This window comes from Ranitomeya variabilis, chromosome 4, assembly GCF_051348905.1.
Source record: "Ranitomeya variabilis isolate aRanVar5 chromosome 4, aRanVar5.hap1, whole genome shotgun sequence".
In the NCBI taxonomy this organism is placed as follows: domain Eukaryota; kingdom Metazoa; phylum Chordata; class Amphibia; order Anura; family Dendrobatidae; genus Ranitomeya; species Ranitomeya variabilis.
In genome coordinates, this window is record NC_135235.1 from 656293192 (window position 1) to 656306502 (window position 13311).

General features: G+C 43.3%; 2 protein-coding genes across 3 annotated transcripts in view; both read left to right on the forward strand.

Annotated features, from left to right (window-relative positions):
- LOC143768177 (uncharacterized) overlaps positions 1-13311 on the forward strand; it is a 381688-nt gene that overhangs the window by 120559 nt on the left and 247818 nt on the right. The gene's annotated exons all lie outside the window — the stretch shown is intronic.
- LOC143767500 (gastrula zinc finger protein XlCGF66.1-like) overlaps positions 1-13311 on the forward strand; it is a 39115-nt gene that overhangs the window by 14412 nt on the left and 11392 nt on the right. Inside the window, exons 2-6 of one of the 2 annotated variants that reach the window (XM_077255893.1) lie at positions 5702-5850; positions 5980-6159; positions 6243-6366; positions 6450-6547; positions 8809-8899. In XM_077255893.1, the coding sequence (XP_077112008.1) occupies positions 5773-5850; positions 5980-6159; positions 6243-6366; positions 6450-6547; positions 8809-8899 (571 nt within the window). In that variant the 5' untranslated portion in view covers positions 5702-5772. Of the gene's footprint in view, positions 1-5369; positions 5851-5979; positions 6160-6242; positions 6367-6449; positions 6548-8808; positions 8900-13311 lie in introns of those variants that run through there. The other variant, XM_077255892.1, reaches the window with a different exon arrangement.

Here is a 13311-nt window from a genome sequence, read left to right on the forward strand (position 1 = left end):
AGTTTAATTGTAATCATTACATTATGGTAAATAATGAAATTTAACACTATATGCTAATTTTTTGAGAAGGACCTGTAGTCCTAATTCCAATAGAACAATACATAAAGGAATCAGAGAGGCAGTTTTTAGAAAGCAATACTTACAGAAAATTAGGTTCTGATCCAACAAATAAATTTTAAGAACAATTGAGATCTTTTTTAAGAATTCAAATTGAAAAAAGGTGCATTTTGAACAAATTATCTGAAAAACTCTTTCCTGAATTCCCACTCATTGGCACTATATATCTAAAGTGCCCAAAAATGTAAAGTCACCTCCGGGTCACCTAATAGTATCGGGTCAGGAACTGAATTTTTATCAAAATTTGTAGATTGGCGCCTGAAACCCCTATTAAAAATAGTACCATTATATTTTAAAGACACTGGAGATTTTCTGAGTATTATGTTAGAAATTGATTGGCAAGAGGATTTCAAATTATCAGCGATTGACATTGAAAGCTTATACATCCGAATTCCACAATTTGCAGGATTAGAAGCTATAAAAAATCTATTGGAAAAAAAAACTTCTGAAACAGATGATTATATTGAATTTATTCTGGAAAGTCTGAACTTTGTATTATCACATAATGCTTTCTCCTTTGGCAACAGCTGGTACATTAGCCAATTTGTTCTTAGCAGACTTCAAAAATGAGTATATTTATATCTCCAAAAAAGCATACCTGAAATATCTCCGTGCATACCATCGGTACATGGATGACATATTCCTGGCATTTCTGGACATTTTAATATATGCAAACTGGTCCATCATTCCTGGTATGCGGTAAATAGGTCTGGCACCATAGTAAGAGAAACATGCCCATATCATGATGCTTGCACCACCATGCTTCACTGCCTTCAGATAGTATTGTGGTTTGAATGCAGAGTTTGGGGGTTGTCTAAGCTATCTGTGGACCTTTGTACCAAAAAGAATAATTTTACTTTTATCAGTCCACAAAATGTTTCTCCATTTCTCTTTAGTCTACTTGATGTGTTCTTTGGCAAATTCTATCCTCTTCAGTACATGTATTTTTTTTAACAGTGGGACTTTGTGGGGACTCCTTGCTAAGAGATTAGCTTCACCCATGCATCTTCTAACTGTCACAGTACTCACAGGTAACTTGAGACTGTCTTTGATCATCCTGGAGTTGAACATTGGCTGAGCCTTTGCCATTCTGGCTATTCTTCCATCCACTTGAATTCTGGCTATTTTTCCATCCATTCGAATGGTAGTCTTCCGTTTTCTTCCACGTATCTCTGGTTTGGCTTTCCATTGTAAAGCATTGGAGATCATTTTAGCTAATCTGGCTATCATTGTCTGCACTTCTGTCAGGAAAATATGAATTATTTTCCATTGTTCTGGGGACACAACCAGAGCTGGCCTACTACTCCTCCCACCATTGGTTTCTGTAGGACCAAATCCCACATACAGCCCCTATTTCTCTCTTCCTCAGAAACCAGGGAAATACATTTCTGCCCACCATCAACTCACAGACATACCATGTGTGGACTCTAAAAACTGTAAAATCGCAAGGGAAAAATAATGCCAATATCCTTGGCCTGTGAGCTTCCAGGCCAAAGACAGGAAGAAAAGGAGTTATCGATAACTTTCAAAGATATGTGTACCTCCCAGATAGCAGCCTATATGTGAGGTCAGCAAAGTGGGAGTACAGGAACACCCATCTTTGGCATGCCGTCAGAGCCAGGAGAGAGCTGAACACCATGCTGTGGTACTGGATCATTTCTTTGTGATCTCTCTCCTACCCTTTATTGACACGTCATACCTGTGACTGAGATTTAGTAAGTTTTCATATTTTTTTCCATTTTTAGTTCATAACTGTTTATGCATATTTGTATTTTGTCTCTTTTTGTAATATCGTTTGTATCTTTTGTAAACACTGCTGATTATTATGGAGTAAAATTATAAATTTGATAGTTCATTCTTCTTGTTCTATGAGCGATCCACCACGTACTCTGTGCAAATTCCCTCTACCAAACGGGTGTCTGATCCACCTATAAGAGGTTGGGGTGGCAGCATACTTTTCATATTTATGTGGTGTTGGGGACTTGATGGTGACTGGACCGAGGTATATATATGTTCCTACCAGGAACCGGTGGTATATATACATCCCGTCACATCATGTCCCGAAATATTCAACATAAATTAGAGCAGTGGCGCCCCTTTTCTTATCCTCTGTCAATACCCTTATTGATCAGCAGGGTAAAGGTGCGCCAGAGAGCTGCAAGTTCCTATTAAGTTCATGACAACTTATCTATAAGTTTTACCCTCTCTAGTCAACTTTTTAATCATTGTTCTTCTGAACAATGTCTCAAACGACCCATATATTTCGGAGGGTTTCAAGGAGAAATGCATGTACAACATGTCGCCCCCCTTGAGGAAGGTTGATCCGAAACGCGTGTCGGGAGGGTGGGGGACGGCGTGGCACATCGCTCATTGCTACTAGGTATGTTTCTGGATATACTATGAATGCCTTGTTGATACTAATCTGTCCACATTGGTGGGATGTCATTCAGATATTTGATACTACCTTTCTGCATCTGATGCCTGGCAGTTTAGACTAGGCATTTTATTATGTTTGACTATGATTGATTGGGTGTTTGTGCCGCTCTTTTCCCCTACTATGCAGCTTGCAGGTGTCTGCCAATTTTAGCCTTTGCTGTTGCTTATGACCTGTTGTATTTATATCACTAATAAAATTTATATTTTCTATTATTTCGGACTAGTACACTGCTTTTTTTCTGTGGTTTTCTAGTTTAATCCGTGTGTCCTGCACATCCTATTATTTGGGCTTCAACATTTATTGTGTTGTTATGATGATGATCCACTTTCTTAGAAGCCTTTTATGTTTTCTGTGTTTCTAGGAGATGTATCTGTCTGTAGCTGGAAGTTATTCCACCGCAGTCTCTTCCAGCTTTCCAAAGAGCCTTCACTTCCCAAACAAGATTTTAACAAGGATCTTGTAGGAGCTGTCACTACATGTGTCCTACATGACAGAGGACAAAGTTTTCATGAAATCACATCCACTTTTCTTGTACAGTTAAAGCAGAATTTATATGCAAAAAAGCAACAGAAAAAACATGTATGCTACTTGTGTACACAGCCTAAATGTCCAAGAAAAGTGGATGTGATTTCATGAAAACTCCACTCACGGTACATCTAAAGACGTTGCTGTACTGTGCCGTATTAATGCATTTTTTCTCTATGTGGAGCCTGAAAAAAAAATCAAATGTAAAAATAAAAACGCCATTTCATTTTTAAGTGTAGAATCAAAGCTTTTCTGTACTATTAAAGAAGCATTAAAAATGTTGCTTCAAATCTTGACCAAAAACGGGGGAAAATAAGGGGGGAAATGCATAATACGAAGTAAATGCACAATATTAAGAGATTATTGTGTCGTGAGAGCCGGACACGTGCAGAAATTAAGCAATGCAAAAAAAAACTCGTGTGAATACTGCCTCAGCATTAAATTTTTGAGTAAAAAAAAGTAGAAAAAAAAAATCAAGTCATGCCATTTTTTATGCCACCATAACTAATTTGATTGCTGTATTGTACAAATGTGATTTGTGATGTTTAATATCTTTTCTTTTTTTAAAGTGCATAAATCATGGCATTCTTGCATTTGTTCTTCATTATTTTTTAGTAGTTTTATAGGAAGAAGAAAAAACTGACTTTTATTTTTCCTCTAGAATAGAGGTACATAGAAATGCACTGCTATGTACAGATGTATCTCTATGTACCAGTAAAATCTGTTTGGGCATTCAGAACCTGCCATCCAGCTTCATGTATACAAAACTCTCCAGCACATGTCGGTGCACGCTGTGGCTCATAGGTTTAGCTATGGCCTGCAATGATACAGGTTGCCGGTTTCATTCCTGGGGAGACCAGATAAAAAGAAAAGAAGAGAATTGTTTATTTAATTAATGTTGGTGTATGCAGAGTAGAGATGCCAGACCTGCCGTCCAAGGAAGAAGAACGATGAGCTAAGGCCAGGTTCACACTTGCGTTTGGCTGGTCTGCGCATGGCTGCATACTTCCTCCCTTAAGCCCCGCCTAATTCTGCATGCGTCCTGCGTTGTGATCATGCATACCTATCTGCGGATGTGTCCGCATGCGGCGTTTTGACGTGTTGTGTTCCCATGCGGTTGGCGGGCATGTCAAAACGCCGCATGCGGACGCACCCACAGCCAAACGCAAGTGTGAACTTAGCCTTAGAGAAAACATCGCAGAGAGAGTGAGTTGAGTGGAGATCGGGACAAAGCCTCAAATCAGGACAGTTCTGCTGAACTCGGGATGGTTGTGAACTATGCTAAGAAATATCTCATTACATACAGTAACACTCTGCCAGGGCCTAATAGACTTTCATGTGTTGCTGCTATTTTTAAGAATCCAGTTACCCTAGCAGCCCAGCACTCCATGATCAAGTTCTGAGAATGGAACATAGGGCAGAACAAGGAAGCCTCGTAACTCTCACAATCTTCTTAAATGCTATGGTTTCTGCTGGCAGAGGCAAATAATTAAACAGCCGGGATTATCATTGCAGTGATGCCTATACCATCCATGTGACTACATGAATGTTATGGGGCCTCAAATTTTTTTTTACAACTAAAGTTTAAAATTTGAGAAAAAGGAGCATGTGTCTTACACTTCTTGCATGTTCTTTACAAAAATTGTTCTCATGTCACGTGTAATGAATATCTTCTGCAGTATTGCTAATGCCAGTATATGAGATGACAATTAGCGTTATAGAAGATAAGTCTATGAGAAACGCAGTCTCTGAGGAAAAAAATGCTTGTTGTGTATGGCCTAAAGTATATATAATTTATTAGTAGTGTGAGGGGTCGATTCACTCCGCTGCTTTCAGAGGTAGACACAGGCTTCTTAGATAAATCATCTGCTGGACACCATAAACCATGGCAGGGTTTAACGAAATAAACATGTCCTTTCTGGAATAACGGCAAAACAAAAGGTAAAAGTATAACAAAGTCCTTATGTTTGCGGGATTCGCCTGCAGGGAACACCACAAGTCTTCAACTCCACCGTGAGCTACCTTCTGGAGACATTCCTCTCCAAACACACAACACAGAAAAAAAAGCAGTGGCTGCACATTTAACTTCCACAGCAGCACCCTTGAGGTGGAGATATGATGAGAAGGCATCCCACCCATCTCTCAACTACTCACCAAAAACCCAAACCCTTGTATTGGCTAGTTAATCACTTCAACACATAGCATGCTGGAGAGAAAAGTATGGGTTTCACATCATGGGAGAAAGCAATCTTCGTGACCCATATCTTCCCTCACATACAGCGCCATTGACCCTGTTACAGTAGATATAGAGAAACAATACTCTAATACTGGAAAATAGTACAAATATTAATACATTAATGATCCACCACAATTTATGTGCCACCATTGCAAGGGTCTCTGTATTTCCTGGTCACATATGATCTCTACAGCCAATGAGAGGCTAAAGCTGTGACAAAAATAGCCAGTGAATGTCACCAATCCAACCAATGTTTCAGTTTATACTAACTAGCACAACAACATCTACACGTTCTGTCTATTTGTTTTCCCTTATTATCTCTACTAATTGTATTATTACACGGGATGCTTTATGATGTTACATCGGCTTATGTTGTTCCCATTCAGATCTGTACAATATTGGATCCTCTGAGTTGAGACCTTCCATATCAAAGAATTTTCCAGATTTCCCGTAAAGGATGAATAGGGAGAGGAACAAGATGGTGGAGAGGATATTACACCTCACCCTAGAGATCCTCTTCCGACTTACTGGAGAGGTGAGAGATTCTGATAACGTCACATTACATCATTCTTATCTATGGAAATAACAGATGGATAGAACTGGAGAGGTGAGGACTCTGGAAATGTCTGTAGTGAGATTTATTAATGTGTCTCTCAATAACCAGGATTACACAGTAATGAAGAAGACTTCTAGTGAGCGCTGTCAGGACCCTGTGTCTGAGGGATGGGGAAGACCCCTTAGCCCAATGACGGGACCTCAACCCCACCCACTGATACATGAGGACATCAATGACCAGAAGATCCTAGAAATCACCTACAAGATGATTGAGCTGCTGACTGGAGAGGTGACACTGCTGGGAATGCTGGGACATTATACAGTGACGCTATGAAGGGATCAGGGGGATGATGGTATCATTGTAAGTTTCAGGTTCCTATAAGGTGTCAGGATGTCACTGTATATTTATCCATAAAGGAGTGGGAGTATTTAGAAGGACACAAAGATCTGTACAAGGACGTCATGATGGAGGTTCCCCAGCCCCTCACATCACCAGGTAATAGACAGAACTAAATACACGCGGCCTATAATTATCTGCATGTAAAGAATGAATTTAGTACCTTTATGTGTTTCCTCCAGTTCTATCCAATAAGAAGACAAAACCAGAGAGATGTCCCCATCCTCTTCTTTCACAGGACTGTACAGAAGAATATCCCAATGTTACTCAGGATCATCAGGTAGATTGGGTAATGGTGTCACGAGATCTCACCTCGGATGTGTAGACAGCTGTGAAGTTCTTGTGTTCGGTCTTGTTTTATATGTTTTAGGCCGGCGTCACACTGGCGAGTTTTACGGACGTAAGAGCGCAGAAAATACGTCCGTAAAACTCGCAAAATAAACGGCACAATTATTCTCAATGGGGCTGCTCCTATCAGCCGTATATTACGGTTCAGTATTATACGGCTTTCTACGGCCGTACAAAATCGCAGCATGCTGCGTTTGTCAGCGTATTGCGCAAAAAAATCGCCAATGAAAGTCTATGGGGGCGAGAAAAATACGGATTCCATACGGACCAGCAGTGTGACTTGCGAGAAATACGCAGCGGTGTTAGTGAAAAGTCGGTAATTCAATTGCCGGCTTTTCATTTCTCCTGCCTAAACCCGACAGGATATGAGACATGGTTTACATACAGTAAACCATCTCATATCCCCTTTTTTTTTGCATATTCCACACTACTAATGTTAGTAGTGTGTATGTGCAAAATTTCAGCGCTGTAGCTGCTAAAATAAAGGGTTAAATGGCGGAAAAAATTGGCGTGGGCTCCCGCGCAATTTTCTCCGCCAGAGTGGTAAAGCCAGTGACTGAGGGCAGATATTAATAGCCAGGAGAGGGTCCATGGTTATTGGCCCCCCCGTGGCTAAAAACATCTGCCCCCAGCCACCCCAGAAAAGGCACATCTGGGAATATTATTAATCCAATTGTTTGAAAGGGTTAAAAAACACACACACACATGATTTAAAAGTATTTTAATGAAATAAACACAGCGGTTGTTTTAATATTTTATTGCTCTCTCAATCCATTTGCAGACCCAAATGCAGCTGTGCTCGTGCTTGTAATTCCCCGGTGAATGAAGGAAATGTAGGTCATTGACCTACATTTCCTTCAGTCGCGGTGATGCGCCCCCTGGTGGGTGTCCTCATATGACCTGGAGCGTGGGAAAAAGTTCCCAGGCTGCAGTTCATGAGAACATCCAGCAGGGGCGCATCACCGCGACTTAAGGAAATGTAGGTCAATGACCTACATTTCCTTCATTCGCCGGGGAATTACGAGCACAGCTGCATTTGCAGGGCTCCTGCTTGTAAATTATTTTAACCCCTTCAGATGGATTACCTCGTGGGACGTGACGGGTTAGCAGAAGGTATGTATATTGTGGGTTTATTGTTTTGCCAAGCGAGGGTCTGCAAATGGATTGAGAGAGCAATAAAATATTAAAACAACCGCTGTGTTTATTTCATTAAAATACTTTTAAATCGTGTGTGTGTGTGTTTTTTAACCCTTTCAAACAATTGGATTAATAATGGATAGGTGTCATAATTGACGCCTCTCCATTATTAATCTGGCTTAATGTCACCTTACAATAGCAAGGTGGTATTAACCCTTCATTACCCCATATCCCACCGCTACACGGGAATGGGAAGAGAGTGGCCAAGTGCCAGAACAGGCGCATCTTCCAGATGTGCCTTTTCTGGGGTGGCTGGGGGCAGATGTTTTTAGCCACGGGGGGGCCAATAACCATGGACCCTCTCCTGGCTATTAATATCTGCAGTCAGTCACTGGCTTTACCACTCTGGCGGAGAAAATTGCGCGGGAGCCCACGCCAATTTTTTCCGCCATTTAACCCTTTATTTTAGCAGCTACAGCGCCCAAATTTTGCATACACACACTACTAACATTAGTAGTGTGGAATATGCAAAAAAATGGGGATATGAGATGGTTTACTGTATGTAAACCATGTCTCATATCCTGTCGGGTTTGGGAAGGAGAAATGAAAAGCCGGCAATTGAATTACCGGCTTTTCACAGATATCGCGCTGTAGTAAATATAAATACAGACTATATATATATATATATATATATATATATGTGTCTCAATGACATATATATATATACTGTATATATGTTTTAAATAACATTTGAGCACATAAATCCATTAGATGTCGGTTTTGCAAGCCTGCGAGAAAATATCGCAGTACGGATGCCATACGGATTACATACGGAGGATGCCATGCGCAAAATACGCTGACACACCCTGCCTACGGATCACTATTTTGGGAACATGTCTCCGTATTACGGCCGTAAAATACGGACCGTATTGTCTTACGCCGAGTGTGACGCCGGCCTTATACTTGTGTAATGTGAGCGGTGGAGGTGGCAGGATTAGAGCTGATCTTGGATGAAACTTCTCCACCTGTCTGTGACTTTTACAATATTTGTTTCAGGATGAAGATGTGGCCCATATTAGTACTGCAGAGACATATGTGAGGAGTGATGATCGATGTAAAGAAGAGATTTTTATAGATAACCGCCCAGGTGAGTAGTATCCACTAAATGCCGAGAACTCAGAGATTCTTCTCAGTCACTGGCTGTGGCTGCTTTACATGTGGTGTAATCCGGCCTTATAACAAGTAAGGCCTCTTTCATACTTCCGTTTTTTACAATCAGTCACAATCCATCAAAATGTTGAAAAGACGGATCATGTGCAGATTGTAAAAAACTTATGCACTGGATCCGTTTTTTGACGGATCCATGGAGGCATGGAGAATTTAAGGCTATGTGCACATGTTGTGTTGTGTATGCGTTTTCGCTGTGAAAACACATACACAACACAGCCCATTGAATTCAATGGAATACTCGCCTTCCGGCTGTCCCTGAAGCCTTCCCGCGGCCCCCGCAGCCTTTCCTGATCCTCGCGATGCTCCCGGCAGCTCCTGTTCCCAGTGATGCCTTGCGAGACAATGACCTGTGATGACGTAGCGGTCTCGCGTGATGCTACGTCATCTGGGGTCATTTCGCAAGGCATCACTGGGAACGGGAGCATCGCGAGGAGCGGGAAGGCTGCGGGGGCCGCCAGAAGGTGAGAATATCACGATTTTTTATTACTTTTTATATTCTCACCTTCCGGCGGCCCCGCTGCCTTCTCGCTCCTCGTGATGCTCCCAGCAGCTCCCGTTCCCAGTGATGCCTTGCGAAATGACCCCAGATGACGTAGCATCACGCAAGACCGCTACATCATCACAGGTCATTGCCGGGAGCATCACAAGGAGCGGGAAGGCTGCGGGGGCCGCCGGAAGGTGAGAATATCACAATTTTTTATTCTTTTATTATTTTTAACATTATATCTTTTTACTATTGATTCTGCATAGGCAGCATCAATAGTAAAGAGAGAGAGCGCGAGAGAGAATTTCCCTGACTGGAAATTCTTCCGCGCATGCTCAGATTCCGTCTTTTGACAGACAGCAACGGATCCTGCGCCCATAGGCTTCCATTATAGCCAACGACAGACGCTGCAGGAACCGTCGCTGTCTGACTTTTCGACGTACAAAAAAAGTTCCTCTGTGTGTTGTCTCCGCCCAATGGACAGCGATTTTACGATGGATCCAGCGCACGACGGACGAAGCGGAAGGCCATCCGTCACAATCCGTCGCTATTACAAGCCTATGAGAAAAAAATGGATCCAGCAGAAACATTTGCTGGATCCGTTTTTTTCTAAAAACGACGGATTGTGACTGATGGCAAAAAACGGAAGTTTGAAAGATGCCTAAGCAGTCACCATTCTGCTAAACGAAAACTGTCCTGATTACCATATATACTCGAGTATTAGCCGACCCGAGTATAAACCGAGACACCTACTTTTGCCACGGAAAACTGGGTAAGCTTATTGACTCGAGTATAAGCCGGTATGCATTGTCCCCCTCATCCCTGTCCTGCTATGTGTGACTCCCCCTATCCTGTCTTGGTATTTGGCTCCCCCTCTCCTGTCTTGCTATGTGTGGTTCCCCCTTTCCTGGTATGTGGCTCCCACTGTCCTGTCCTGCTATGCATGGCTCCCCCTGTCCTGTCCTGGTATGTGGCTACCCCCATCCTGTCCTGGTATGTGTGGCTCCCCCTGTCCTATCCTGGTATGTGTAGCTCCCCCTGTTGTATTCATGGCTCCCCCCGTCCTGCATTTCTCAGCTCCCCCGATCCTGCATTGCATTTCTCAGCTCCCCCGGTCCCGCATTGCTCAGCTCCCCCGGTTCTGCACTGCTCAGCTCCCCCGGTTCCGCATCACTCAGCTCCGCCGATTCTGCATTGCTCAGCTCCCCCGATTCTTCATTTCTCAGCTCCCCTGGTCCCGCATTGCTCAGCTCCCGCATTGCTCAGCTCCCCTGGTCTGCATTGCTCAGCTCCCCCGGTCCCACATGGCTCGGCTCCCCCCTTCCCCTGGTTGTATGCATGGCTCACATTGCCCTCCCAGTCATACTCTCGCACCTGCATCTCCGTCCCTGCATCTCCGTGGTCACGGCGCCGGCGGCTCTCCTCTCCTCTGCTCAGTGGTCACGTGGTACAGCTCATTAAGGTAATAAATATGTGTTCCACGCCTATGGGAGAGGAGACGCGTCCGTATTCATTACCTTAATGAGCGGTCCCACGTGACCGCTCCGCACAGGAGAGGAGAGCCGCCGGCGCCGTGACAACAGAGATGCAGGGACGGAGATGCAGCGGCGGAGGTGAGTATGATGTCTTCTGTTAGCCGGCAGCTGCAGCTGTCACTGTGCCACAGCCGCCGGCTCCTGCCGCTGCAACGCCGCTCAACCCCTCCCACACCAGTGTTCTGGACAATTGACTCGTGTATAAGCCGAGGGGGGGCCTTTTCAGCACAAAAAATTTTGCTGAAAATCTCGGCTTATACACAAGTATATACGGTAGTTTAGGCATTTTAAGTCTTTCTGTTGGCGTGAGAGGAGACCTGTTCTGGCCAGAGCTTACAGCCCAGAAGATCTATTCTACCCTCTAGAATTAGAAGATGCTGACCTTTTGTTTCCCAGATCTCTAGACTGTGCAAGGCCAAATGACAGCGTACGTAGAATGTGCCGACAGTATGAATAATTCTTGCCCATATTTTCAAAACTCTTTGCTTCTACTTATCCCACTAATTACTTCATTGGGACGTGTAGCGTGGCCTAACCTGTTTTTAGAAAAATATATTGTTAGACGTTATCCGGTCCTTAAAAATAATTCTCCTTGCAGATAATAACCATGAAGTAATTAGATCCTTAGTAGGACAACCCATCTTGACTCCTATAAAAAAAAATGAAATGACTAAACAATATTCAGCCTCTCGGCAACAAATGTGATAAGTGGTTCCCAAAATTCCCTTATTCCTTCAGTCCCGGTACATATGAGATAGATCGGCCGCCTCTGAGTTACACCTGAGACATTTATAATATTTAATATATCCGATCTTCTGCATAAAAGCCGGGGACGGTGCAGCCTGTAAATAACCATAAATTGGAACATTCTCTCATGTGACGTAGAGATGAACATTAGCAGAATTTACAAATATTTCCCATTGTGTAAGATAAATCCAAGATCTTATTCCCAGAACTTAGGTATGCTCTTCTGAAAGTCGATTATTATTTATAGGGAACTAATTCTGCCTTTACAGATTTTACTTGACAAAAAATAATCCATGAAAGGATATGTTTCCCCAAAACGAAAGGCCTGGGTGAAGACTGAATAGAACGTCTTATCTGCAAATAAGGGGAGAAATCTGAATCCTCTAATCCCACTTGTTTAAGAAATCCCTATTTTAACATCTGTGACCAGCTCTCTCTCTTTTTTTTATCCAAAGTTCAGCACTGTAAGAAATGAAGATTTGTAATATTCCACAGTGGGCACATGGATGCCGGGTGGTCCACCCACAAGATCTTTTATAAATGCTTCAAGAAATCTAGTTAGCAAAACAAAAGAAGGACAGTAATTAAAGAGAACCTGCCACCAGGTTTTCCCCATATAAAGTACGGCCGCCACCATTATGACCTCTTAAAGCTAACTAGAATGCTGTGGAAAAGTTCCCAATTCATTCTGCAGATCCCCCAAAAAACTTTCATTATACTTACTGGTGGCGCGGTATGGTCCCATGGGTGTGTCTGGTCTTGATCTGGCACCGCCTTTCTTCCTATGATCGCCGCCCTGCTTCATGTTGGTCACGCCTTTTAGATCATCCACAGAGTGTCCCCTTAATGCCCCTGTGCAGGTGCACTTTTCTGCCCTGCCGAGGACAGAGAAAATTACTGTAATGGGAAAGTCCAAACAGTGCTTATGACCCAGAAGTAAAGTCGATGCATGCGCACTACCGTACTTTGCTCTGCCCTCAGCAGGGCAGAGAGGAGTGCGACTGCGCAGAAGCGAGAAAGGGACACTGTGGATGACGTGGGGCGTGTCCTCCATGCGAAGCAGGGAAGGAGAACGGCAATCGTAAGAAGAAAGGAGGCTCCAGATCAAGACCAGAGATTCTCCAGATAGGTTAAAATGTCCCTCCCACCTTCACCCTCCAGTATCTTTCCTATTTTTATAGGGGAAAGTCCCTTGAGAGTTGATCTTGTGTGATGATGACTTATCCTGTGGAATTTCATTGTAAGGGTACCGTCACACATTGAAATTTTCATCGCTGCGACGGCACGATTCGTGACGTCGCAGCGTCGTATAATCATCGCTCCAGCGTCGTAGACTGCGGTCACACGTTGCAATCACGGCGCTGGAGTGATGCCGAAGTCCCCGGGTAACCAGGGTAAACATCGGGTAACTAAGCGCAGGGCCGCGCTTAGTAACCCGATGTTTACCCTGGTTACCAGCGTAAACGTAAAAAACAAACAGTACATACTCACCCGTCGGTGTCCTTCAGGTCCCTTGCCGTCTGCTTCCTGCTCTGAGTGCAGCCGTACAGTGAGAGCAGATCG